At 51.5% G+C, this 27,649-nt stretch overlaps 1 protein-coding gene across 3 annotated transcripts in view; it reads right to left on the reverse strand.

Annotated features, from left to right (window-relative positions):
* Positions 1 to 10,425: 10,425 nt before the first annotated feature.
* Positions 10,426 to 27,649, reverse strand: part of TOP1MT (topoisomerase (DNA) I, mitochondrial) — a 28,708-nt gene continuing 11,484 nt past the window's right edge. For all 3 annotated transcript variants that reach the window (XM_008573552.1, XM_008573551.1, XM_008573553.1), the window contains 13 exons: positions 26,056 to 26,168; positions 23,756 to 23,877; positions 21,535 to 21,657; positions 20,619 to 20,806; positions 19,817 to 19,961; positions 19,357 to 19,500; positions 18,996 to 19,181; positions 18,482 to 18,550; positions 18,148 to 18,262; positions 16,336 to 16,463; positions 15,787 to 15,881; positions 11,144 to 11,293; positions 10,426 to 10,614 (listed from right to left, as the gene is read on the reverse strand). In XM_008573552.1, coding sequence (XP_008571774.1) covers positions 10,512 to 10,614; positions 11,144 to 11,293; positions 15,787 to 15,881; positions 16,336 to 16,463; positions 18,148 to 18,262; positions 18,482 to 18,550; positions 18,996 to 19,181; positions 19,357 to 19,500; positions 19,817 to 19,961; positions 20,619 to 20,806; positions 21,535 to 21,657; positions 23,756 to 23,877; positions 26,056 to 26,168 — 1,681 coding nt within the window. In that variant the 3' untranslated portion in view covers positions 10,426 to 10,511. The remainder of the gene's footprint in view (positions 10,615 to 11,143; positions 11,294 to 15,786; positions 15,882 to 16,335; positions 16,464 to 18,147; positions 18,263 to 18,481; positions 18,551 to 18,995; positions 19,182 to 19,356; positions 19,501 to 19,816; positions 19,962 to 20,618; positions 20,807 to 21,534; positions 21,658 to 23,755; positions 23,878 to 26,055; positions 26,169 to 27,649) is intronic.

Raw genomic sequence — 27,649 nt, forward strand, 5'->3', positions numbered from 1 at the left:
GGCAACGGGACCGCAACCCTCGGCGTTGCTCCCGTGCCTCGCTCAGCCAGTGAGCAGGAACTGGTCCATATGTGGGATCCGAACCCTCGGGCGGGAGCACCGCTGCGCTTCCCAAGTGGCGCACTATCCAGTGCGCCACCGGGCCGGCCCCCCATAGCGCTTTTTAAAACTCAAAAATCACTTTCTACCTTGTCTCGAAGCCGTATGCTTCATTTTGTCTGTCTCCATCAAAATATGAGCTTCTTGTAGCAAGAATTGCTATTAGCACAGCCCTGGACACAGACCAGGCACTCCACAAAAGAATCAGAAGTGAAGTATGTAGCGGGGCGTCATGAGAGGTAGGGACAGGAGAAACTGCAAGGCTTGCCTAGGGGGGAGTGCTAATTCACTTCTTTCCACACTGTTTCAGAGTGCGCAGCATGCGGGACTCTGCTCAGCTCTGTTAGGTGGTACCACTGAATGAGGTCCTCAGTGTTTGTACTTTAAACCAGTGTTTCCTGAGCATGCACTCGTCCAGGTGCTGTGCCACTGTGCTAGGAGGACAGCCCTCTGTGTTGTCTCCCTCAAGACTACAGAGGGTAAGACAGACAGTGGAGGAATCATCGTAATGCCTAACAGAAAGTCCAGTAAGAGAAGTACTGTGCACACAAGAGCCTAGCAGCACAGGAGACAGTAGTAAACAGGCCAGCCGGGGCAAGGGAAAGGAGCTGGGAATTGCTCCCAGGGCAGGTGACTAATGAGCTGGCATCTAAAAGATGGTAATCAACAGATAGATTAAATACTATGTATGATGCAAAGGTCAGGGTACACTAAATGCAAAAGAATACGTGAGATGTCTACCCATGGGACCTTACAATCTGTGGTTGGAGAAGAAAGACAGAAGTGTGGTAGAAAACAGCAATCTAAGTGAACTCACTAGTTATGACCTAATGTTTTCACATCAAAATAGAACAGTGTGACATCATAAGAAATAGATATTTAGTCTGTGCCCCCATTTCCTGACACAAAACTCCTAAAACCCTTGTATTTCCTGAATGATAGGGTGTGTCTTTTGTCATAATATTTGGTCTTGGTCCCCAGATCCTGACAGAAGAGCTTCTATGACCCTTGAAAGGAGTGTCTTTTGTATGATGGTGAGATAGCTGTGGCTGGGGGTAGCTTCTGGATGGAGGCTGATCACTGGGGAGACCAAGGCACGATTAGAGGGTTGGAGCTTTCAGCCCCACCCCTCAACCTTCAGGAGAGAGGCTGGAGAGAGTGGATCAATGACGGCGGATGATTGAATCATGGCCACTTAATGAAACAGGAATCCTAAATGAAAGGATCAGGAGCTTCCAGGTTGGTGAACGCATGGAGATGCTGGGAAGGTGGTTCTCGCAGAGAGGGTGTGGGAGCTCCGTGCCCCTGGCTGTTCATTTATATCATTTACAATAAACTATTAAACATAAGTAGAGTGTTTTCCAGAGTTCTGTGAACTGTTACAGAAAATTATTGAACCTGAGAAGGGGGTTGTGGGAACCCCAGATTTGTAACTAAGTCAAACAGACGTGTGGGTAACCTGGGGACCCACTACTGGCAACTGGCATCTGAAGTAGGGGACAGTCTTGTGTGACTGAGCCATTACCCTGTGGGGTCTGTGTTAACTCCGAGAAGTTAGCATCAGAATTGAGTTAAACTGTAGAACTCCCAGCTGGTGTCTCAGAGTTGGAGAATTGGTTGGTGGGGAAAGCTCCCACACGCATTTGGTGTCAGAAATGTTCTGTGGGTAGAGGAATAGTTTTTCCTGTCATGAATATGTATAAATGTTATCTGCCAGAAAGGAAAGGAGAGATGTCTTTGTTGGGGGGAAATTTTTGATGCATAAAGTAGAACTCTGCTGTAATGAATTAAGTGAGGTCATCTTATTGAGAGTTGATTAGAATGACTAAGGCAGATCTGAGCAGCCAACTGCCACAACTTGTGGGGCACAGCTACATGAGCAAATCTGTCCTGGTCAGGTTGTGGTTTGGTGCCACTTGTCTGCTCTAGTTTAACTATTGATCAGGAATAATTCTGGGTCCTATAGCTGGCCTGAACTTCAAAGATAGTAGCATCGATTGTAGCGCTCTTGGCTGGCTGGTCAGCTCACTTGGTTAGAGCATGGTGTTGGGAACACCAGGGTCAAGGGTTCAATCCCTGTATTGGGCAGATGCATTAAAAAAAATTTAGAGTTCTTGTTGGCACCCATTTCTTAAAAAAAAAGAAAAGTGAGCTTAGGGTTGTGTGGCCTATAGGGGCAGTGATGACCTCAGAGTGGACTGGGTGGCTCCACAGTTACTGGGCTACTGAGTAAGTCTTGGGCCAGCAGTGAGGTGGGAAACTGAGCCCATAACTCCCATGTAGAGCCAAGACTCTCAGATGAGCTGAAGGGTCCTAGGTTAATGGTGCCTTCCAGGTGTCAGTAGAAGTCAAAGCGATTGCTCTTTGAAGGAAATCTTCCCTCCTTAGACACTGTAGCATTCCTAACAATAAGATAAAGCAATCAGTTTACACTCAGAGGTCACTGAGTGCTCAAGAAGGTGAGTCACACTGAATGAGAGTCAACAAAAACAGCAAACAGCAGATATAAGCCACAAGGAACTGCAGATATTGAAATCGCCAGAGAATATGGGCTGAAGAATAGTTATGTGTGAAGTGTTTAAATAAATAAAGCACACAGTCTTGGTGATGAGAAAGCCATAAGACACTATCACGCATGAATAGGCAGGGCTTTTTAAAGGAGAACCTTTGGAAATGAAAAATATGATTGTTGAAATAAAACTCAATGGGTAGGTTAAATAGCAGATTAGACACAGTTGAAGAGAGCATTAGTGTACTGGAAGACATATCCAAAGAAACCTGGAATACCACACAGACAAGGAGATGGAAAATATAAAGGAAATGTTAACAGTTGTAAAATAGAACATGAAGGTCTGCTGTGGGTCTGGTAGGAGTCCCAGGACGAGAGAGAGAGAATGAAGGATTCTGCAAATTATCACTTGATTGACAGTTGACTCCCATCCTTCACCCAGTCCCTGTTCTCCAACAGGGATGGGTTAGGCTCTTATCTTTTTCGTAGGTTTGGGAACAGAGGTGAAGGCAAAGTCAGGCAAGAGAACAGCAGGCAGCCACATCTGGGAAAGCAGCAACATGTAAGATGACTGTCTGCATGCCCAGTTTCTACCAGGCCCAGAATGCCCATAATAAGGCCAACAAAATAGTCAACCAAAGGAGAGGTTATTGGAATTGCTATCAATATCCTAGAAGTTTCAGCCATCCTCAAGACCTTCAGTACTTCACCACCTTCAGTACTTCAGCCAGAATGGACAATTATAAACAAGTAGTGCCAAAGGGCCGGCCCGTGACTCACTTGGGAGAGTGTGGTGCTGATAACACCAAGGCCAGGGGTTCAGATCCCTATATAGAGATGGCCAGTTAGCTCACTTGGGAGAGCGTGGTGCTGACACCACCAAGTCAAGGGTTAAGATCCCCTTAACTGGTCAGCTTAAAAAGAAAAAAAAAAAACAATTAGTGCCAAACTTAGGTGCCTGCAGAGATGAGAAGCAGTAACTGGAGATGACAGAAGTATGGCGGTTCTTCCTGGGAGAAAAGGAACTACCCTAGAGGAAGGCGTAAATTATTCACATTCAGGATCCCCCAACCTCAAGAGTAACTGCACCCACATGCTCTACAGCAACAAGCCTCACCTGTGCACACAACATCCAGTTACCTTCGTCACTCTTCTATGTGGGAAGGCGTAAATTATTCACATTCAGGATCCCCCAACCTCAAGAGTAACTGCACCCACATGCTGTACAGCAACAAGCCTCACCTGTGCACACAACATCCAGTTACCTTCGTCACTCTTCTATGTGGATGGAAAGCCAAAGTCACCAGACATTTGAAGAGTGCTTCTAATAGGAAAGTGAGAAAGCAAACCAAAGAAACAGAATTTTTTATAAACTGAAAGGAAATAGAGCAGGAAAGGAAAAAAAAGGTGAACACAATTGTAATCAGTAACTTCAAAGTGACTAAGAAGGGACTATAAGTAAGAGCAGGATATTGTCTTTAAGGAAAAATTCAAAGATAAGAAAGGGGTCTTAGAAATGAAAATGTGAAGGCCGGCCCGTGGCTCACTCGGTAGAGTGCGGTGCTCATAACACCAAGGCCACGGGTTTGGATCCTATATAGGGATGGCTGGTTTGCTCACTAGCTGAGCGTGGTGCTGACAACACCAAGCCAAGGGTTGAGATCCCCTTACCGGTCATCTTTTTTAAAAAAAAAAAGAAATGAAAATGTGAAGCCAAAATTAAACAAATTAGAGAGTGTAGAAAGGTTGAGAATTTTTTTAAATTTTTTTAGGCAGGATTTTATTTATTCATTTATTTATTTGGTGGCTGGCCACTATGAGCATATGAACCGTTGACCTTGGTGCTACAACACTGCGTTCTGACCAACTGAGCTAACCATCCAGCCCTGAGAAAATCTTTTTAAAAGAATAAAAAGACAAGGAGGTGGATGACAGGATAGAAAGATTAACATGGGAGTTTCAGGGGAAGAGAAAACAGAAAATGGTGGAAATGAAATTATCAGAGAAATAATTTTAATTTCACCCCAGAACTGAGAGACATGAATCTCTAGAGTGTTATAGGCGTTGGGAGAAAATCACCCTTGGAGACTGATATAAAAAAGAGAAAAAGATTTTTATTTCCAGCGGCCGGGACTGCACCAGCCAATTCAAGGTGCGGCCCTGAACAGTCTTTGTTCTCAGTTTTGAAAGCTGCAAGTGCGGCAACTCAGTCGCCTGATCACCGTGCCAAGAGGTATTAGCCAATGCAAGCAAGCCAGCAGTACATGAGCTAATTTTGCAGTTAGTGGAGCTCCTCCCGTCCCACCCCCACTTTCCCGCCTAACTTTCACACAATGGAGGGGCTATCCTAAGTGGCGTCAGTCCTGCTCTTAGAAAAGAGGGCATTACTTCAACAGTAAAAGCACCTGCTTTTACTGATCAGTGACACAGATGATCAGAGAGAGAAGGCAGATCACGCACACAGGGTCGGGAATACAGGTCCTCACGGGAACCTCTCAGTCGTTGGAAGACAGTGGGACAATGCTTTGAAAGCTACAAGTGGAAATAATTTGCCACCTAGAATTTTAGACCTGCCTAAATGACCAAGTGTGGTGACAGCATAACAATGTTTTCAGATATGCAAACTCACCAGATTGTTTTCCTGAGACTTTTTTTCAGGAGCCTACTTAACGAGGAGCAACCAAATGAGGGAGTGACCTAGGAAGAGGAAGAAGTGGTGTCGGTGAACACGGAATCTGACACAAAAAAAGTGATGTGGCCAATCCCCACAGTGGCAGCAAAGGGAAGCCTGGCACAGGCAGGTAAACTCCACTTACTGATGGGAGAAGTTCCCTGCGGTCCGCTCCGTGCCACAATCTTTACCTTCCTGCCACACAGGGCATATGCTGACCCTTTTAAGGCACCCAAAAGCCCCATCCGTCATGTGTCAGGCTCAAAGGCTATCTCATGATTTTCATCTGGGGCAGATGTGGACGAGATGCCCCTTGAGCCAGGGACCTATAAACAAAAAGTAAACTTTCTGCTCCTCCCCAACATAGAATTTTGGGACGGGCCAGGATAAGAACAATGAACTCTCTCATTTGAAAAAGGGGGTGGGAGACACGGGGCAGACGCTGACTAGTTCCTGGCAATTTTGTAATTCAGGCAATAACATGTTGCTGAATCTCCTTTTGCGGGGAGCGTTTGTGCCTTTTTTAGGGCCCCATTTTTCCTGGGAGTAGCATTCTTGCCCATTTTTTCTTTTGTCTCAGACTTTGGCTCTACCCCTGAGCTCTTTTCTCTGTCTCTATATTTTGAGACATCAAATGACCCATATTCGCAATTGAGTAGCTTTCTCAGGTTGCTTACTTGGCCCGTAGAAATTTGGGAACCCAAACGCCTCCTTTTCATTTTGAACTGACTTAGTCCTGCTTCATTCAAACTCCCTGGAAAATCCTGTGGGTTTAGTGTGGCCAGTTAGCTCAGTCTGGTTGGAGCGTGGCGTTATAACACCAAGATCAAGGGTTCCGATCCCCATACCAGCCAGCAGCATAATAAAACAAACGGAAAAAACGTCACCGGTTTCCTATGCAGAAGACTACAGTCTACTTCGTTAGACAAAAACAAATTTTTTTTTCAAATCAGTATGTTCTGTTTTGTGTGGTGTGTGTTAGGTTGCTGTAGGACAGGATCCTTTAGATCCTTAGAAACCCTTTTGTCTAGCTGAGAGGGTTTGTACTAGATACTATTGTAAATTTTTCTGAGGCCTTAACAAAGGGTGTTATGACCACAACCTTGATTTTATCTTTACCCTGAGGGCAATTATTACTTTAAGGTTCTTTTGCTGACTGGAGAGACAAGATGTGAAACGGGTTCATTTCTCAAACCAGTACAAGCTCCAGCTGTTCGTATTTGCTCTAAAGTTCGCTTGCAAATGGGACATCTCCGTCTGGCTTGTGTCACTCTTGCAGACCTTACCTGTGCAATTAGAAGCATTCAACTGATGTTTTCAACACTGTCTGGAGCTCTTCTTAGCCACATTTGCTTTCTAATTGCCCCCTTAACTGAAGGCAGTGTTTCCTCAGCCCTGCCTGGCGTGGCCCTCTCCCCAGGCTCTGCTGGCGGTTTTCCTACAATTCCCAGCCCCCACCCCACACTGCCTGGGCTCAGAGTCAGCACGTGCGTCTCCCTCAGCACTGCCTTAGCCCAGGCTGCGGGAACAAAACCCCAGACTGAGTAGTTGAATAGCTGATGTTGACGAGGGGTCTTTGAAAAGTTCACGGAAAATGCGTATTATGAAAAAACTGGGCATGGATTTCAAAATTTTTTCGCACCAAAATACACTCGTACTAAGTTGTTATGACACGTGTGAGCAAGATACTCACTGAAGCAAGAACAAACATCAAATTTGTGGTGACGCTTGGGTGGAAGTGTGGTGAAATCACTGACGATCACAAGAAGTTTATGGGGACAGTGCCCCAGAGTCATCAGCGCTTTACAAATGGACAGCTCGTGTCAAGCAGGAACGAGACAGCGTTGAAGACGAAGCCCACAGCGGCAGCCCAGCCACGTCGGCTTCTGAGGACACACGAGTCCTGTCCGTGTCCTAGTTGCAGAGGACTGACGAGTGAGAGCAGAAACAAGAGCCACCACCACAAACATCTCAGTGGGTTCAGCTGACACGATTCTGACTGAAGCATGACAGTTGAGCAAACTTTCTGCTCCGCAGGTGCCCAAACTGCTGCACCCAGACCCCTGCAGACGAGCGCGGAGCTGTCAGTGGGACCCGTGAACAAGGGGGGTCGCGATGCTGAAGCATTATTTTGAAGAACCGTAACGGGAGATGACACAGGGCTTGCCAGGACGGTGCTGAAGACAAAGCACAGTCAGAGCCGCGGCCACCAGCAGGTGGAAGTGCTCCAGTCAAAGCAGAAGCGGACGGCCAGGAGCGCAGGTCATGGCAGCAGTTTTCTGGGATGCTCAAGGCATTTTGCTTGTTGACTTCCTGGAGGGCCGAGGAATGGTAACGTGTGCTGATGTGAGAGTGTTGTGAGAAAGTTAGCCCCAGCCTCAGCCGCAGACCCCCGAGGAAGCTTCACCAGTCTTCCCACACAGTGCTCCTGCTCAACCCTCTCATCAGACGAGGGCCATGTCTGGAGAGTTGCAGTGGGAAATCACCAGGCATCCACCTTATGGTCCTGATCTGGCTCCTTCTGACGTTTTTGTTTCCTAATCTTAAAATCTTTAAAAGGCATCCATTTTTCTTCCGTTAATGATGTAAAAAAGACTGCGTGGACGTGGTTAAGTTCCCAGGACCTTGAGTTCTTTAAGGATGGACTAAATAGCTGATATTGCTTACAGAAGTGTCTTGAACTTGATGCGCCTTACACTGAGAAGTAAAGTTTACATTTTTTATTTTTATACTACGATTCCATTTCTCCACTTTTTTTTTTTTTTTTAAAGATGACCGGTAAGGGGATCCTAACCCTCGACTTGGTGATGTCAGCACCACACTCTCCTGAGTGAGCCACAGGCCGGCCCTCCCACTAACTTTTTGAAGTCCCCCCATGTCTTACAGTTCCGGAGGCTGGGAAGTCCGATATCAAGGTGCTGGCAGATGCAGTTCCCGGTGAAGGCCCGTCTGTGGACAGCTGTGTGCTCACGTGGCCTTTCCTTGGTGGAGAAAGAGGAAGCTCTGGTGTCTCTTCCTCTTTTTATATGGGCATTAATCCCATCGTGGGGACTGCACTCTCATGATTCCTCTAAGCCCAATGAGCTCCCGAAGGCACCACCTCCAAGTGCCATCACTGGTGATTAGGACTTCAATACACGAATTTGGAGGTCCACAGCAGCACCCACTTTTGAAACCAATTTCTAAATTAGCACTTGCTGAGTAACAACCCACCCCAAAACCTAGTGGCTTAAAATGATAGTGTTCCTAAGATCCTTAGGTATTAGTATTCCACTGCAAGAATATTCACAGATTGTGTATCCATTGTACTGTTAGAGGACACTTGGGTTACTTCCAGCCTGGGCTACCTGAATACAGCCGCTGTAAGTTTTCCTTCATTTCTCTTTGCTGTGCACCTATGAGTGGACTTGCTGAGTCGTGGAGTAAATGTGTATTTGGCTCGAGGAGAAACTGAGATTATGGCATTTTTAGTCAAAGAAATATTTTATGTCAGCAAATAGTTATCTTTCCCATTATTGTTTCCCTCCTTGATATGTTTACATAGTTTTTCTCTGCCCAAAATGTGGTAAGTTTTCACCTGTAGATTGTACTTTTTGTACATTGTGTGTTCACGTTTTTATTCAGATAGTTCACCAGTCTGAAAAGGCCTTTTACAATCTGTAGAGACTGTCAGTCCAGAGAATTAGTTCAAAGAGTTTAAGTTGTCCCGTGAGAAGGGGCACTGAAACAGTGAAGTGAGCCAGGTCACAGCCTCAAGCCTCAAAGGACAGAAGCACGTGTGTGTGGGAGGGGATGGGAGGTCGTGCTCAGCGGACCTGAGACCGGGCAGGTAGTGTCCTTACAGCTCTCTAGTGAATTATACTCAGCCACACGAGCATGCAGGCGTGGATGGTGGGACCCACGGTCCTGGAGAGGGGCACCCTGGCACAAGAGTCCCCAGAGCCCTCCTGCCCCCAGCCCCTCACTGGGCTGGGCCCAAACCACACAATGTGGAGAAGGAAGGGGACAAATCTGGCCCTGGGAATTCCTGGGTTTAATTTCCAGGCATGAAGTAGTCCCTCCTCTGTATGGTGAGGGAAGGCCTGCCTTGTCCATCTCTACGAGGACAGACTCAAGGCAGCAGCCAGGCCTGCGTGCATACTGGTGCCCCTCCTGGGGGCGGGCCCCACAGCTGATGCCCTCGCTGCCTCCCCGACCCATGATTTCATTTTTCTACAGATCTTGTGTGTGTCCAAACACAGGAAAACCTCGCTGGGATTGGGTGGGGACAGGAGAGCTTTGGGGTCCCTGGAATCATTCTCGGTTACTGTGATGTGAGACCAGGGTCTCATTGATGGGAATCATCTGGGTCCCGTGACTGGAGAGGAACAGCTGGACTCTGCTGAGTCCTGGGGGAGCAGCTGGCCCCAGCTCATGGCTGGTGGTAGCAACACCCCAGCCACAGTCCCCCATAGCAGGAGCACCTTAGCCCTGGTGGGTCCACAGAGGGCCCTCTCACACATGAACTGGGGTCCTCTGGGCTGAGCAGAGACCTTGCACAGAGAGCCACCTTGCAGGAGCTATAGGGTGGGTGGGAGCCCCAGGGAGAGTGCCAGTGTGAGGAAGCAGATAGCCACAGAGGTGGCCCAGGGGGGCAGAGCACTGGACGGCAGGACAGCAGCTGGACCCAGAGTTGCACAGGAGACAGAGGACAGCCCAAGAGGTACCAGGAGAGCTGGAAGAACACAGGCTGGGAAACCGAGGCAGGAGGACATTATAAGAAGAGCTTGGCATAGCTGCGGTGAGCTGGGAACCACAAAGTGGCTGCTGGGTTGAGTGACGAGGCGGGCACTGGTGGCCTTGCAGAGAGCCTCGGGAGGGGCTGAAGGACTCTGTGAGGAAGCCAGGCCCCCTGTGGAGAGAAGAGAGGCAGGAGGGCCCTAAGGAGACATGGAATCCTCCTCCCCCAGGGCCCCCAGCCTCAGAGCACATGGGAAACGCTTTCCTCTCTCTTCCCGAAGCAGGATTTGGTGTGAGGGCTGGGCTGGGGTGCTGCTGGGATGTGAGGGCTGAGGACATCATGCTAGTAGAGGGGCCACTTCCCAGCACAGGGCTTGGTCATGGCCTTTCTTCTATAAGATGACACAACAAACACTTGTGCAAAACGTTTCATTGTACAAAATTCTCCAATATTGCTTTAATAGTGAAAAAACACAAAAGAAGTTTTAACGGATAAACAGCAGACATAACCATTTAGAATTCAAAGTCTTCGTCTGCCATGGCGAGGGCCCAGGCGAACTTCTCCCTCTGGGTTTTGTTGTAGATCTTCTCCACGGGCACCCTGAACCTCTTACACCTGTGGAGAGGATGGCACGGCCTGAGAAGCCAGCACCTGCCCCTCCAAAGCCAAGGGGCTTGGAAGAGAGTGTTAGCTTCAGCACAGCAGGGAGACCAGAGAGGCCATGCACGGCCTGGACCTGCTCCTCCCAGGCCCCCACCACATGCATGACCCCCATCCTTAGGGTGTCAGGGAGGTAAAGACTGCACCTGCTGTGACGCAGGTGTCCCCCAAATGGGTAAAGGACACCCAGACCTAGTTACCTCCCGTTCACAGATGTGGGCTGAGCACAGCCTTGTGACTCCGTGTCCCAGGCCCCCACCAAGCCCTGCCCTGGCTTCAGGCTGTGTGTCCCAAAGCTCCGGGGAAAAAGGACAGATGACACAGGACTCAGCAGCAGAGACAGATAGGTCACAGGAAGGACCGGATGACGAGGGGCACATGGGACAGGGGCACAGGAGACAGGGCACTGATGGGACAGAAGCAGAGCCTCCTCTCAGGCCCCTCCCAGGCTACACGTGGGAAGGGCAGCCCCAGCCCCACGCACCAGGCGATGCTGATCCTGGGGTCCAGGTAGTTGAGCTTGGACGTGCCCAGGGCCACCTGCTTGTTCTCCTCCTTCTCTGTGGCCTGTGTGTGCAGCCTCACCAGCTGCTCCTCCAGCTTCTCCAGCAGCCGCTGCTTCTTCTCCAGGAAACTGGCAAAAGAAGAGAACTTGAATTGCTGCGCTGAACCATGGAGGGAGGAGCACGTGGGCCGAGCGCCCAGGAAACCTGCACTTCCTGCTGAAGAACCGGGGCTCAGGGTGGGGACAGCCCTAGTCCCCCAATACCCTGTGGTCTAACGCCTCAACACCTCTCTCTCTCTCTCTCACATACACGCACATGCACACACACACCACTATTAAAAACATGCCTATGCATCTCAGGACACTTGTCATGAAGAGAAAATTTTTACCCTTTAAGAACCACAGCCACAGCAATCAAGTGTGAAAGAGGGGACATCACTTCAGGAACAAATATGGGAATACTGTGAATAACTGCACACCAACAAATCAGATAACCTAGATTAAATGGACAAATTCCTAGAAAGACAAACTACCAAAACTGACTCAAGAAGAAACAGAAAATCTGAACAGACCTATAACAAGCAAAGTGACTGAACCAGCAATTTTAAAACTTCTCTGAAAGAAAAACCCAGGCCCAGATGTCTTCACTAGTGTAGAATTAATTCTATCAAACATTTAAAGAAGAATTAACACCAATTCCTCACCAACTTTCACAAAACACTTCCTAACTCATTCTCTGAGGCCACCATTACCCTGATACCAAAACCAAAGACATCATAACAAGAGAAAACTATAGAATAATACCCCCATGAAAATAAATACAAAAAATCCTCAACAAAATACAAGCAAACTGAATCCAGCAATACATAAAAAAGATTACACAACATAACCAAGAAGGATTTATACCAGGAATGCAAGGATGGTTTAACATCCAAAAATTAATTAGCGTAATAACCAAATCAATATTAAGAAAGGACAAAAACCATGATCATCTCAATAGATGCAGAAAAAGGATTTGATAAAATCCAACATCCTTCATGATATAAAACACTCGAAAGTTAGTAATAGAATTGAACCTTGTTAACTCAATGAAGTTTTTTTTTTTTTGGTCTTTTTTCGTGACCGGTAACGGGATCACAACCCTCAGTGTCGCGCCCGCACCGCGACCGGCAACAGATCGAAACCCTCGGTGTCGCGCCCGCACCGCGCTCAACCAGTGAGTGGACTGGTCTCTATATGGGATCCGAACCCTCGGCGGGAGCGCCACTGCACTCCCAAGCGCCGCACTCTACCAAGTGCGCCACCGGGCCAGCCCTCAGTGAAGTTTTTTAACATCTAAAAAACCCACAGTTTACATCAGTAATATTCAGTGGTGAAAGAATTTAAGTTTTGCCCCTAAGATCAGAAACAAGAATATCCGATCATGTCACTTGTGGCCCTCAGTGAAGTTTTTTAACATCTAAAAAACCCACAGTTTACATCAGTAATATTCAGTAGTGAAAGAATTTAAGTTTTGCCCCTAAGATCAGAAACAAGAATATCCGATCATGTCACTTGTACTTAACATTGTACTGGAAGTTCTAGCCAGGGCAATAAGGCAAGAAAAATAAAGAAAAGGCATTCAGATTAGAAAGGAAGAAGTAAAATTATCTCTATTTGCATACAGTATGACCTGGTATACATAAAATCATAAGAAATCCACTAAAAAACAATTAGCACTAATAAATGAGTTTATCAGGGTTGTAGAATACAATATAAATATACAAGCATCAATTGTATTTCTACATATTAGTGTAGAAAAAAGCACAGCAGGGCTGACCATCCCCAGAAAAGCTTACAAGGCGGGCCCTTGGCTGGTATCTGGAACTTGGATTTCAGGAGGGTTCCCACCACTCTAACTCATAAAAGTTTGCTCACTGAAATTAAGAAAACAATTCCATTCACAATAGCATTAAAAAATAAAATACCTCAGAATAAAAATTTAACCAAAAAAAGGGCAAAAACTTTACACTAAAAACTTTGTTGAAAGAAATTAAAAACCTAAGTTGTTCAAAGACATTGTGTTTACAGACTTAACATCATCAAGATGGCAATACTCCTCCAGCCCAGAGTCAATGCAGAATCCCAGCTGGCTTTTTTGCAGAAATTAACAAGTGGATCTTAAAATTCATGTGGAATTTCAAAGGACCCTGAATAGCCAAAACAATCTTTAAAGAGAAAAACACCTCCTAATTGCAAACCGTATAGTTATAAAGACTGAGTGGTCCTGGCATGAGGACAGACACAAATGAATGTGAATAGAATTCAAAGTCCAGAAATAAACCTACACATCTACAATCAACTGATTTTCAGCAAAGGGGCCAAGACCACTCAGTGAGGAAAGAATTCTCTTTTCAGCAAACATACTGAGACTCATCCGGCTACCCACATGCAAAGAATGACGGTGGACCCTACCCTCAGGCTACATACACAAAATTAACTCAAAATAAATCAATGACCTAAATTCAAGAGCTAAAACTATAAACATTTTAGGACAAAACTTCATGACCCTGGGTCAGACAAAGCCTTCTCAGAAACGCCACCAAAAGGGCAAGCAACAAAAGAGATAAAAATAAACTGGACTCATCAAAATTTTACAACGTGGGCCGGCCCGGTGGCGCACTGGAGAGTGCACCGCTTGGGAGTGCGGCGGCGCTCCTGCCGAGGGTTCGGATCCCATGTGGAGACCGGTTCCCGCTCACTGGCTGAGCGAGGTGCGGGCGCAACACTGAGGGTTGCGATCCTGTTGCCGGTCCCCGGTATGGGTGCGACACCGAGGGTTGCGATCCCATTACCGGTCAGTAAAAAAGACAAAAAAAAGGAAAAAAAAAAATTTTACAACGTGCTTCAAAGAACACCAGCAAGAAAGTAAAAAGACAACACTCAGAACAAGAGAAAACAGTTGCAAACCACATTTGATAAGGGATTTGTATCCAGAAAATGAGTTCCTATAACTAAACAATAAAAAGACAAACCACCCAACTGAAAGATGGACAAAGGACTGGAACAGAAATTTCTCCAAAGATACACAAACGGCCAACAAGCACCCAAAAAGATTCTCAACATCGTCAGTCATCAGGGAAATGCAAATCAAAGCCAGAGATGCCCCTTCACACTCACTAGTGTGGGATCAAGAAAAGGGAGGTGACCAAAGGGCTGTGGAGAGATCGGAGCCCTCAGCGTCTGCTGTGGCGACAGGTGTCAGTGCAGCTGCTGTGAGAAATACGGCGCTTTCTTAAGATGTTGAACGTGGAGTTACCAAATGACTCAGCAATTCTACTCTTAGGTATACGCCAAAGGGAAACAAAAACATGCGAAAGACTTATAGACAGGGCTGAGCCCGTGGCGCACTCGGGAGGGTGCGGCGCTGGGAGCGCGGTAGCGTTCCTGCCGCGGGTTTGGATCCTATATAGGGATGACCGGTGCGCTCACAGCGCTCACTGGCTGAGCACGGTGCGGCCGATCTCAAAAAGGACAAAAAAAAAAAAAAGACTTATAGACAGATGTTAACAGCAGTGCCACTCAATAGAGCCAAAAAGTGGAGACAACCCAAATGTCCCGTGTTCGATCCATATGATGAAACGTTATCTGGTCATAAAAGGGAATGAAGTTCTGACACGCGCTAGTACATGGGTGAACGTGGAAGACATCGCGCTCATGGAAGAAGCCAGACACAAAAGACCACACAGTGTATGAGTCCATTTCTCTGGAGAGTCCACAGCAGACAAACGTACAGAGACAGAAAGCACATCACTAGAGGCTGGGGGAAGGCATGGGGAGCGTCTGCTGATGGCTTCAGGGTTTCTTCCTGGGGTAATGGAAATGTTCTAAAATTGATTGTGGTGATAGCTGCACCCCACTGAATATGCTAAAAAAAAAAACCAAAAATAAAAACCCACCGAAATGTATATTTTAAATGGGTGAAATGTGTTATGGGGCCCAGCAGCCCTGAGCCATGTGGCATGCTAACCCCGCGGCTGACGGGCCACAGTGAGGCCAGGGCTTCCCTTTGGATGGCTCTGTTTGTCTCCCCTTTGCCCCAAAATAGTATAGTTTGTACTTTTAAAAGTCACAAAATGGGCCGAGCCCATGGCTCACCCGGGAGAGTGTGGCACTGGAAGCGCAGTGGCGCTCCCGCCGCGGGTTTGGATCCTACATAGGGAAGGCCGGTGCACTCACTGGCTGAGTACGGTGCAGGCGACACCAAGCCAAGGGTTGCAATCCCCTTACCGGTCACAAAAAAAAAAAAGACAAAAAATAAAAATAAAAAAAAATAAAAGTCACAAAATGGGCGGAGCCCATGGCTCACCCGGGAGAGTGTGGCACTGGAAGCGCAGTGGCGCTCCCGCCGCGGGTTTGGATCCTACATAGGGAAGGCCGGTGCACTCACTGGCTGAGTACGGTGCAGGCGACACCAAGCCAAGGGTTGCAATCCCCTTACCGGTCACAAAAAAAAAAAAGACAAAAAATAAAAATAAAAAAAAATAAAAGTCACAAAATGACAACTGAAAACAAAAACAAGGGAAAGCTAAGTCCAGGACTACCATGCCCAAATCCAGACAGGGAGGTCCCTGGACACTCACCTTCTGGACGTGCCGTCCCCCTTGGTTTTGAAGTCAGCCGTCGCCTTCTTCAGCTCCACCTTGGCCTCGGCCACCTGCTCCTTCTTCATCTCGATCTGCAAAGGGAAAGGGGCCCAGGCAGGACTGCTCCTGTCCCCCCCTGTTCCCGCCCCCAGGACTACCCTGGGAGAAGGCCCTGCTGAGGAGCACAGCTGAGCCAGCCCTGACCTGGTCTGTGACTAAACAGCAGAATACAGCCAAGAGGGCTCCAGGCCCAAAGATGCCACCTGCTGTAGCTGCTGAACCTGAAGCACCCCCTGCCCAGGGCCCCTGCCCCACTGACTCCTTCCTGGACCAGAACACACAGACTGGGTCCCGCCAGGAAGACCAGGGGCAGCCCTGACTCACCCGGCCCCACCCCCACGACTGCACCCTCACGTCCACCCATAGGGGGCTCACCCAGCCTGTGAGTGAGCACCAGGGGAGCAGTGGAGGAAGAGGAGCCACGCGAGCCTGGCCCAGCTCCCATGAGGGGCTCCCCGCAGAAAGCCGTCAATGTCTGCTGCATACCTTCGCCTGCAGATTCTTCATCGACTTCTCAAAGGTCTTGGGAGTTGCTCGCTGATGGTTGCAGAGAATGGCCACGGCCCGGTTGGCCCGACTGTAGGACAAGATCTTCGCAGCCGTGCTGTCTTCAGCTGAACAGAGACACTCCGTGAGCAGCAGCCGCTGAGGACAGCTGTCCCACTGTACCCGCTCTGAGCGGCCTTACTCGACCAGCACCACACAGAGCCCTTCCACTCACACAGCTCCTCATGGGATGGAGACCAGGGCTCAGGGGTCAATGACCCGTCCAAGGCAGCCCCACAGACCGCGGCCAAGCAGGCAGAACCACAGTAACAGCGCCACGGCAGATGTACCAGGCAGGTGCCCAAGAGCCACACAAGGGGCTGGCAAGAGGCCCAGGGGGCACTTCCATCCTGCAGGCAATACTACAGGGCCAGCTTGGGCCCCCCAGGCTCCCAGAGTCAGAGCAGGCACAGGCTCGGGGGTCCTCCCCAGTCAGCAGCCTCCATACAACACAGAGATCTGTTTCCAGGACAGTGTGCAGTGTCCGGCCTCAGTGGACAATGTCCCAACAAGGTACTGTCATTATTCCCACTGTCCACTCATGAGACTACGGCTCGGGGTTTTTAAGTACTGGCCTGAGCCACCGTGCAAGCAGCCCAACATCCTCCTGCCACTGCCTCCACACCCCTCCTGCACCTGCTGAGTCCCACGTCCCAATGCTTCCACATCAGGGCCCATCTGTCCTAGGCCTGCCTCAGGTGGCCTCACCAGGTTGTTCTGGACAACCCCAGGATCTCCCTGGTTTCTTCTGCAAGGTGCTCCCCACGTGGTCTCCTCTGCGTCCCCACCTCCAAGCCCGTCTCTTTGGCACCTGCCCCAACACTGCCCTAGCTCCCTGACACCATGCTCAGAGCTACACAGGCCCCTCTAGCTTGGGATGGGGGCACACAGGCTTGGATTCGGCAGCACAGGGTCCACACTACAGCCTGACCAGACCCCAATGGGCACCAGGTTTCAGGCCTCCTGAGGAAGCCCTGCTTGGGGGCCTGGGTAGGCGGGGGCACAGGCCATGGGTCCCGGTCAGGGCTGAGCACAGGAAGCAGCATGGATGGGGCCAGGAGGGCATTATGGGCACATCCCACCCCCGTCACATCTGACTGGAGGAGGGCAGCCGAGGGTTGCTGAGGGTTGGCTTGGAGGTGCCCTCTGCCAGAGATCTGTGTGTCCCCTCTGCTCCCTAAAGTCACCAGGTGGATGCACTGTCAAGGGCAGAGGGAGGAAAACCCCCCAAAAAGCCTGAAGAGCATCCCCAGGGGCATGGCAGAGAGGCAGGAACGGAGAGGCCCAGAGGCCGAGGAGGGGGAGAACGTTCAAGCACTCGAGGGGAGAGAGCAGAGGGCTGAGAGGTGCCTTCGAGAACTGATCAGAGGAGCAGAGACCGAGGCCAGGACCGGGCGAGAAGGGAGCTGCATGGGGGACCGGCCCTGCAGGGAACACACAACTGGGGATGTCCGGGGCCCACAAGCAGATGGGCTCCTTTCCGTGCTGGGAGCCAGCGCCTCCCTCCTCCTCTGCTGGACTCCGGCCACACAGCACCCTTCCACCAATGGCACAACCCTGCGTCAGCCCACCACGCATGTCCCCAGAACAGGGTCCTGCACCTGCCAAGGCTCAATCGTCAGGCAGCTCCTGCCTGAGAGCCCTGCCTGGGGCAGTGGGCACACTGGCCACTGCTCAGTGTGTGGGTGTGGGGACATGGTCAGTACGGGGGGACGTGGTCCACAGTCTGCACTGGGGGTGGGGCCTACTCACCGCTGGTCAGCTCCCGCAGCTGCTCCTGCAGAGTGATGGAGGCGTTGTAGGTCCGGAACACCTTGGCCGTCAGCCCGCACATGAGGTCCTGCAGGTGCTTGTTGAGGGTGGCTGTCTGAGCACAGTAGAAGGAAACAGGTCTCTATGAATGTGGTCCCTGGGGAGAGCAGTTTCACTGTGCCATCCCAGCCTCCGGAAGGACAGAGGGCAGGGGATTTAGGCAGGCGGGGCAGAACAAAGACAGCCCCGGGCCTTCTCTAAAGAGCACGGTGAGTTCGGCTCACGCTCTCCAGGCCCGCGTCAAGACGGCTTTTGGAAATAGAAACAGACTTACGGTCAGTCTGTCAAAAAGGTCGTCCCCAGGGTCCTTGTTCTCCATGAACAGCTGTAAATTCTTGTACACCTGAAAGAAAGAATCTCAACCCTAGAGCTTTGCTCAGACAAGATTCATAAGATGAAGGCAAACAGGAGAGAGAAGCAGCCTCTTGTGAGACAGAGAACACAGGAGCTAAAGGAGGGGCTGAAAGGGCATCTGCACATCCAACTCGCCGCCTGCAGGAGCCCCGGGTGTCATCAGGGGGGTGAACCCAGTGCAGCCACCTCCTCGTTCACAGTTGACCCCTGAACTCCTCACATTTCCCGCAGGAGAGCACAGAGGGGAAAGGGCTCTGCTGCACGCTGGCTGAGCTGCAGAGCACGCGGGCGCTCCAGCAGGCGGGGCTCAGCAAGCAGGCTGCACGCTCCGCCACGCCTCTCCCCAGCTCGGAAGAGAGCACCCAGAGTTAGCACACCCCACGAGGACAGGGACAGGGCAGCCAGACCCGAGGCCACCGCGCGCCGGCACTCACAGGCTTCTCCACGGGCACCCTGTTGTAGTAGCGAATGGAGTCCTTGCCCAGGAAATCCAGCTCCACGACGTGCTTGCAGCCGCCGGCCTCCGGGTGCAGCCGGACGTGCTCCACACGCAGTGAGCAGCAGCCCACTGTGTCCGCCGTCTCGCCACCCTCCTTCTCGTTCCCAGCTCTCAGCGCCAGCTGGCCAGGGCGGAAACCTGTCAGGGCGTGCAGGGCGCACACGCACACCTGTGCACATGCACACCCCTCTCCCAGGCACAGCCACCGTCCCTGCACCAACGCCACCAGCAGGCCTTGGTTCTGGGACCACCGTGATGAGTGGCAGCCGAGGGTGACTTGAAACCGTGGCCCACACCTTGTCAATGAAGTAAAGGGCCACCGCCTGCTGCCGCCTCTTCATTTCCTGCGATTTCCAGTCAGCCCGATACTGAGAGCGGATCTCTTCGACAACACCTTTCAAGCGTCGAGCTGTTTCATACTTTTGCCAATCTTTCTCCCCCTAAATAAAGAAAATAAGCAGTAAAGGAAACTCTTCGCAGTCCTGTGGAATAGAGGAGGAAGCCATCCACTCCCCACCACGCATCTACGCTCCCGGCGCGGTTGGGTCAGGGGCTGTGGCAGCAAGGCCCAGCCTCAGTGAAATCTGAACTAGTTGTGAATGTCTCTTCCTGATTTTAAGAATGTGTGGCCACTGGGCACCACACGACTCGAGCAGCAGCTGCAGGGGCCCACGGGCTTCTCCTCCCGCCACTCTCGCGTCTGCTTTGCACTTCTGAGCTGCCTCTGGGCTCTTGCAATGCGGGTCCCAGCCGCACCTTCAGCTTTGAGCTCGGGTTCAGCATGATGTATTTGATGGAGTTCTGGACGTTCTCCGTCCACGCTGCAAGCCACGTGACGGTGTTGTCCGAGCGCACCTCTCTCCACTGGTGGCCTGCTGGGGGCTCGGGGATCTTTGAGTCCCTGCAGCAAAACATAATCTCAAGACCTTGTGCTCTGAAATATGAGCACAATGAGCATCACTGCATGACTGTGACTGTCCCATACGGTGGCCCATGGTGGGCTCCTGGCCAAGTCTGGCTTCAGGAGTGGCCTGCCAGACTGCCCAGACCAAAGCAGCTACCCAGCCCACCTCCCATATACACGAAGATCAAGGTGGGACCAAATGCTGAGGGCCACCCTGGCAAGGCTGACTGCTCGTGTGAGCCTTGCAGGTCTGACCTGTAGGCTCCTGCTGCCCGAGTCCCCAGGGCTGCTGGCACCTGGCACACTGGTCACATGACGCAGGATTACTCAGCACCACCAAACCTTTCCATGCCCCACTGCTCACAACTTTCTGCTAATAAGTTCAAAGCAATGACGTGCTACTAGACTGACCAATCCAGAATATTCTGAAAAAACATGTTTAAAACATGCAGGAAACTTTCTTGGTTGGGAAACGTGTCACGTGACCAGCATTTCTGATCTGTGCAGAGAGGTGTCCCATAAGCTGTGTCCCTGCTCCTCTCGGGGCCAGGTGCTGCCAGCTGCACATTTTGGACATGCCTCACTCTCCCAGGAGGTGCTGAAGCCCAAAGACAACCCTGCCTGGCAGTCAGTCCTAGCCCACCGTCCCCATACCTGCTGCAATTGATGACCACATCCTCAGGCATGACCCTCCTCTTCAACATCCCCATCTTGGGGTGGTCGCCGCGGCCACGGAACAGCCCGGGCGGCTCGGTCTTGAAATTGCCTATTTTTTCTCGGTGCCCATCTAAAATACAGTAGCCAAACTCTTGCTGAAGTTTTTCTGCCTCTTCTTTTAGCTTCTGAGTTGAGGAGAAGGCACGTGGACAGCAGCATGGAGAGAAGAGAACACGCATAAGTCCCCACGGCTTGCCCAGGGGCATGCCCCACCTCGGCTGATGGGGCTGGAGCAGCGCAGGCCTGCAGGGGACATCATGGTAGCCCCACTTGTAGGAGGAAAACTAAGGCGGGTTGGGTTGTAGAATAAGCCCTACCCCCTGTAACTGCCGGCTGAGGAGAGGGATCCATCACCCTTCCCCAGGCCCTGAGAAGCAGACGCTCAAGCAGCGGCAGCATGGCAGCCTGGTGGCTTCTGCTGCGCTCAGGCAAAGGAACAACCCAAACTAAAGTGAGGCCCTGCTGCGTCTCCCACGTCCTGCCCCCGGCCCACACGCCCACCCACGGGTCCACTGGCATCACTGATGGTAGCTCATATGTCCCCTCTCTCCAATGGTGGACTTACTTTCCAATGCACTCTGGGTAAACTGAACTACATTTTAAACCGACTTAAAGGCATGTAACTTGAGCATGTCTGAGCACTTGAGGCAGCAGCTCCCCGGGCCTTAGCCACCATCTGAGGACCCCCCGTACAAAAGCCCATGAGGAGGGGCTTTGTGAGGAGGGGCTTTGTGAGGAGGGGCTTTGTGAGGAGGGGCTTTGTGAGGAGGGACTCTTCTAGGTCGAAGAACGGGGTTGCTGGCCCAGGCTGTAGGCCACTGGGATAGGGCACAGGTGCACACAGCAGCCTGACCTGTCTCTCCTGCCAGGGCAGGGCCTTGCGGGCTGCAGCTTTGTCCACAAAGTATCTGTGGATCTCCGTGAAGTCACACTTGTCCAGATGCTTGATGACCTCTCTCTCTTCTACTGTCATTTCCTGCACCAAAACCAGAGACACACGTGCTCTCATCACAGCTAATGCCACACAGCGTGGATGTCCCTCCAAGCTGGGGCCCTTCCACAGGGACAACATGACACCCTGGAAGCAGGCAGAACAGGCTCTGGGTAGAGTGCCATGGCCACCTGCCTCCACCAGCCCCCAGCAGCCATCGGGCCAAGAGTGGCCCAGATGGGCAGGACGGTGGTGCGCGAGGCCTGAGGACCCTGTGTGGATGGTGGATGTGCAAGCACGGGGCTCAGGACCAGTGGCTACTGCTCAGAGAAGAGTGGTCGTCCCAGCACAGCCCCTCAGGACCAAGGCCCCAGACACACCTAGTCTGAGCGCCCCTCTCATCCTTGACATCCCAAATGCCACCCTGCATGGCACCAACAACCACACCCCTCCTCGGGTGAGGGCCCCTGTGCCCCATGCCATGCTCCAGGTGCAACAGACCAGTGAGAAGCAATGCCCACTCCCCACTAGGAGAGCCTGCCCCCTGCCCCCAGAACGCCCACCAGTACAGCCCACCTCCCTCCCATAGGCCCCCCCAAATAGAGCCCGCCTTCCACCCACAGACCCACCCACTAGAAAGCCCACCTCCCGCCCACAGATACTCCACCAGTAGAGCCCGCCTCCCACCCAGGGACCCCCAAACTAGGACAGCCTGCCTCCTGCCCACACCTCCCCACCAGGAGAGCCCACCTCCCATCCAGAGACCCCCCACTAGGACAACCCCCTCCCAGCCACAGACCCCCACCAGTACAGCCCACATCCCACCGTCTCCCCCTCCCCTTTGTGAATGCAGGGGTGGGGCAGGGCATCCGAGGGCACCACTCTCCAAAAGCAATTTCACATTTCAATAATAAAAACGGCTAAAACCTTTGATCCAATAATTCCATTTTTGAGATCCTATCCTAAATAAGTTACCCACTATTAGTGCGATGATGATAATTAACACCATTGGGGACAGTTGGAGATAGGACAAGTAACCCAGAAAGAGCTAAATAAATTACAATGAATTCATTCAGTACAACATTAAGAAACTCACCAAGAAACTTGTCTTAGCCTGTGTGTGTTGCTATAACAAAATACCTGAAACGGGGTAATTTATAAGTAATAGAAATTTCTCACAGATCTGGAGACTGGGAAGTCTAAGATCGAGGTACCAGCGTTTGGTGTCTGGTGAAGTCCCAGTCTCTGCTTCCAGAGTGGCGCCTTGAAGGCGTGTCCTTGCACGGGGGAGGAATGGAGGCCGGCGCTAGCTCATCTCCTCCAGCCCCGGCACAAGGCATCAATCGCACCCGTGAGGACGCAGTCTCTTACTGCTGCTGCACTGGCGACTAAGTTTCAACATGAATTTTGGATGCAAACATTCGAAGCACAGCAGAAAACAGTATGATGATTACACAGGAAAAAGGAAAAATAAAAATTATAAAATGGTAACTGGGAAAAAAAACACATTATACACATACTGATCACAACTGTGCAGAAACTAACACCCATGAAAGCCAGAGTTTGGAACGTGAGACCCTGACACGAGGGGAGAAAGGCAGGACCACAGGACACAACCAAGAGCCCGCGAAGAGGGGAGTGGATGACTGAAAGCGCACGGTCACCACTGCCAGCAGCACCAGGAGGAAGCCACCAGGCAAGAGCCAGGGACACAGCCACAGATATCACGCCGACGGGGACCCCAGGAAAGCAACTAGGAGTCAAGCGGGTGTGGACGCAAAGACTAGTCCAGACTCACATGTAACTCAAGTTTTAAAACTGAGAAAAGAAAAAATCTTAATGTAGCACCCTCATCTTCAAAGAGCTTCCCACCAAATGTGTTTTCCTGGGGTCAGAAAAGGCCACCTTGGGCCCCTGCACTCCCGGCTTCTGAGAGCCCTGCCACTGTCCTTCCAGCTGGGCTCCCCTCCCTCTGCCCGCCTCTCCACCTCCCCTGAGGGAAGCCACCAGGCAGAGATGTCTAGAGAGCTCCAGGCCATGCTGAGAAAGCAAGGGGGCCACTGAGAACAGGAGAGGCCACGCAGACATAGCAGCCTAGTCACACAGCACAGGACAGCTGCTGTGGCCACCCAGGGAGACATACCTTTCGCCAATCGCTGAAGAAGTTATTTTGGAAAACTTCCTTTGTTGTATATTCATGATCCAACATTTTCCCATAAAAAGTGGCAACCTCTTCAGCTGCCAAGCTCAACTTCATGGGCTTTCCTGCAGACATGAGAAGACACACTGCTTCAGGGAACAGCCACAGGCTCACCCTCCAGCTGACACAAGCCTGTGACCTTAAATTACACTCCGGGGTACGCGGCCGGTCCTCTCCAGACCTGTGGGCTCTGCATCCGCACACTCAACCAACCACGGAGCGAATATGTTCAAGAAAAGGAACAATAGGATAAAAAATATTATAAATTAAAAAACATTATAACGACTATTTATGTAACATTCACACTACTGGGTATCATAAGTAATGCAGATGTGACTTAAAGTATACTGGAGAATGCATGTAGGTTCCATTCCATGCAGATTATTACCCATCTTATGAAAGGGGCTTGAGCATCCACAGGTTTTGGATCCATCAGGGGTGCTGGAATTAATCCCCCGTAGATACTGAGGGACGACTGTATTATGGTAAGAGCAAGGTGCTAGGTTTTTGTTTTTTAAATTCAGAAGCACACTCTAAATTGAGATCGATTACAGCGGCTGTGTGGAGGCGGCCGAGCGACTCAGGAGGTCGAGGATGTGGCAGGGCTCCTGCGGCTGCCGCCCTCACCTCCTCCCTCTGTCCACGCTTTATTTTGCTACTACATTTGTATTACAGGGCAATGCAACGTATGCGATTTTAACACACGAATTTCTACAATTACAAAAGCAAAATAAAAGTTAAAGCTTCAAAGGAGAAAGATGCAAATAACTTAAGGTGTAACCTTTAAAAACCTTCAACTCTTTGCTCAGCTCTTTCCTACGTGTTACGCTAAAATCAGCATGATTGAAGAGACGGCCGAGGGCCAAGTGGGAGGCCCAGCAGGCGGCGTACAGCGCTAACAGGGGCGTGTGAGTGTTCACCACGAAATTACTTCAACTGTATGTCTGAAAGTTTTTCATAATAAAATGTTGGAAAGATGCATGTGAATTAGTTAATGAGAAAAAGGCATTCGTGCTAAACAGCAGCAATCCTTCCCCAAACCAGCTTCTCAGAGGGACAGAGGCCACAACGTGGGCAGCACAGGCTGAGGTTCAGCTCCCGCACCAGCATGCCTCTTGCCTGGTGTCACCTGCACCACGCTTCTCCCCCCAGGACCATCCACGTGGCCTGCGCCGGCCGCCTGCCCAAGCACTGTCAAGGCCCTGAGGGCCCCTGCAGCAGCTCTTTCTTCAGGAGCCACACAGCGTGGGCAGGCCTAAAAGCCCAGCAAGAAGTCTGTCCTCCAGGAACATACAGTCGAGCTCAAAGAAACAAGTTTTGAAACAAAAACTACATCAAGGGAGTTCAGCAACGTGAGTGTGAGCGTGACCCCTCCATGGCCATGGAGGCCAATGGAGGCCTGCACGTGTCTGCATGTTTCCACATGTGCCTGTGAGTTTGTGTGTGCTGGCATGCGAGTGCACACAAGCACTGCTAATGGCATGGCCTGACCCTGGAGGAGAAGAGGTTTGCTTTTTTCAGAAGGATCCCTCCAGCAGAAACAAAGAACAGGTAAAATTAGCAGCACAAGAACCAGGCAGACACTCCCGGGCACTGAGATGGGAGGATGAGGCGGCTGCGAGGGCCAGGGGCCTGATTCTGGAGGCCGCTCAGTGCTCACTTCAACTACTGGTTCAGCATCTCGTTAAGACATGCAAACTGCGACCAGGTAACCATTCTGTGCATGTGTGTGCATACATGTGACACATGCACCACGTACACTCGAAATGCCATGGGAAGAGAGAGACTTGACCCCTCACCCGGAGGTGTGTCCTGGCTATGAACATGCCCAACTAACACAAACCCAAGAACACCTTGTGCGGGGCACAGCAGGAAGGCAGGGTGACAGGAGCCACCAGACACGGGCTCACCCCACCCAGCGGGGCAAGCGTAAGGACAAGCTTTACACAGCCTGAAGGAACAGAGGCTTCTGTGGAGACATCAGGCGGACTCCTGCACTGCTACTGCCCTCTGTGCCACCTGGGTCAGTCAACCAGAAGCCTTCAAATCCCAGACCAGGGAGGTGGCCTCTGCACACAGACCATTCATGCCCAATAATGAGCGTGGCAGCCATGCTCTGAGGACACCAGGAAGAAGCAGTATCCCAGACACCAATGGGGGGCGCCCACACCCAGGGGTGAAGACGGAAGAGCTCCTGGACACAGGTCACCAGCCCACAGCGAGGAGAGCCCTTGCGTCCTCACCGTCATAGAAGAAATGCACCCCATCGGGAAGAGGCTCGTACGGGGGAGCGAAATAGGGGCCCTTGTGCTCCAGCTGGGTCCACTTCACGTCTTGGCTCTTCTCCTCCTCCCACCTGGAAAAACAGGAGACGAGAATGTGTCACTCTCACAACACTGCATGATACCATGTGCCAGGCCTGAGCTGAGTCCTTCCTGCCTTCTCCCTCACTGCCCCCTCCCCAAAGCTCCACACAGGTGAGCACTGTGGCCACCACCTTAGAGAGGAGGAAAACAAGACTGGCTTGAAGAGCAAGGTGAAGAGAAGGCAGGCAGGTGGCCATCCTGCCAGGGCGTGTGCCCACCAGGACTGAACCTGCTGACCTCAACACCAGCGCCATGCACCTGGCCCACCTCCCCACCTGAACTGCCATGTGTACTGCCAGTCACCACCTCGGGGTCCAGGGGAGCCAGCTAAGTGGGAAAGGGCCATGAAATGGGCCTCTCCCAGGCTGTGCCTCTTCAGCGTTGGCCTAGAATCCTTCAGGAGGTGGTGACAGGGTCCCACAGGACCCCTCCATGCTAAACAGAAAGCCTGTCTACGCTGGAGAAGCTCAGCGAGGGAGGACAGGTGGCCTGTGGGAAGAGGGGATGGCACGACAGCAGGGTACTGGGCACATCCCACAGAGGAGCTGGGCACATGGTAAAAGTCTGGGGCAGGGGACGGAGTGGCGAGCATGAGGTTCTCAAGGAGAGCTAATTGTGGGTGTGGCTCTCTGCTGAGGTCCCCGCCCCATCTGCCCCCAATCTTCCTGAGACAGCATGTCATCCCCAGGGCATCCCCTCCCAGGTCTGAACTCTCATCTGTTCCCAGCCTCAGTCTCCCGGAGGCCTGCCCTGGGCCCATCAGCACACCCCGCCCCCCAGCTGTCCCAGCTCCCAGAGACAGACAGGGCATTTCTGCTACACTGCCTGAGGCTAAACGGATTTACTAACAGCACGTGAAAACACTGGGTTAGCAACAATCGATAACTGGAGAGAACTGGCCAGCGGGAACTCCTACAGGACTTCCATGCATGGGAGGCTGTACACCCTCTGGACTCTTAGGAAACGGTCGACCTCTCATGCACAGACCCCCCACTCTTCTGTGGCTATCCCAACCCTGTACCTGCCACAGGGCTTCTTCCACAAGCCCCCAGGAAGGTGCTTGGGAGCACTGATGGCCCCTCAGGTGAGGCTGGCTCCTAGTGCGCGACCAGTGACACTGAGTGCCCTGCATCCAACCAGGGGAACGGAAGCCGGTCTACAGACCACACACAGCAACGCCAGCTTTTCATAAAGTTCAAAACCAGACACTGCAGCGTGGAGGTCCAGGCACAGCCGCGCAAATGAAACTTACCCCCAAATGCGGGAGGCTACCCCCGAGGGAGAGCACCCGGAGGCCGCTCACACACGTGCGCGCATGTCACCGGCACCGCCCGCCCGGCTCCACGGAAGGACCAAGGACCGAGGCCGCGCACGGCGTCCCGGGGCCCAGCCCCTCCAATCCCGGCCTTCCTGCCGCCCCTCGCGCTCCCCGCGCCTTACCGGGCTCGCAGGGTCGGGGCGCCCCGGGGTC

Source organism: Galeopterus variegatus, unplaced genomic scaffold, assembly GCF_000696425.1.
Source record: "Galeopterus variegatus unplaced genomic scaffold, G_variegatus-3.0.2 Scaffold932, whole genome shotgun sequence".
Classification (NCBI taxonomy): domain Eukaryota; kingdom Metazoa; phylum Chordata; class Mammalia; order Dermoptera; family Cynocephalidae; genus Galeopterus; species Galeopterus variegatus.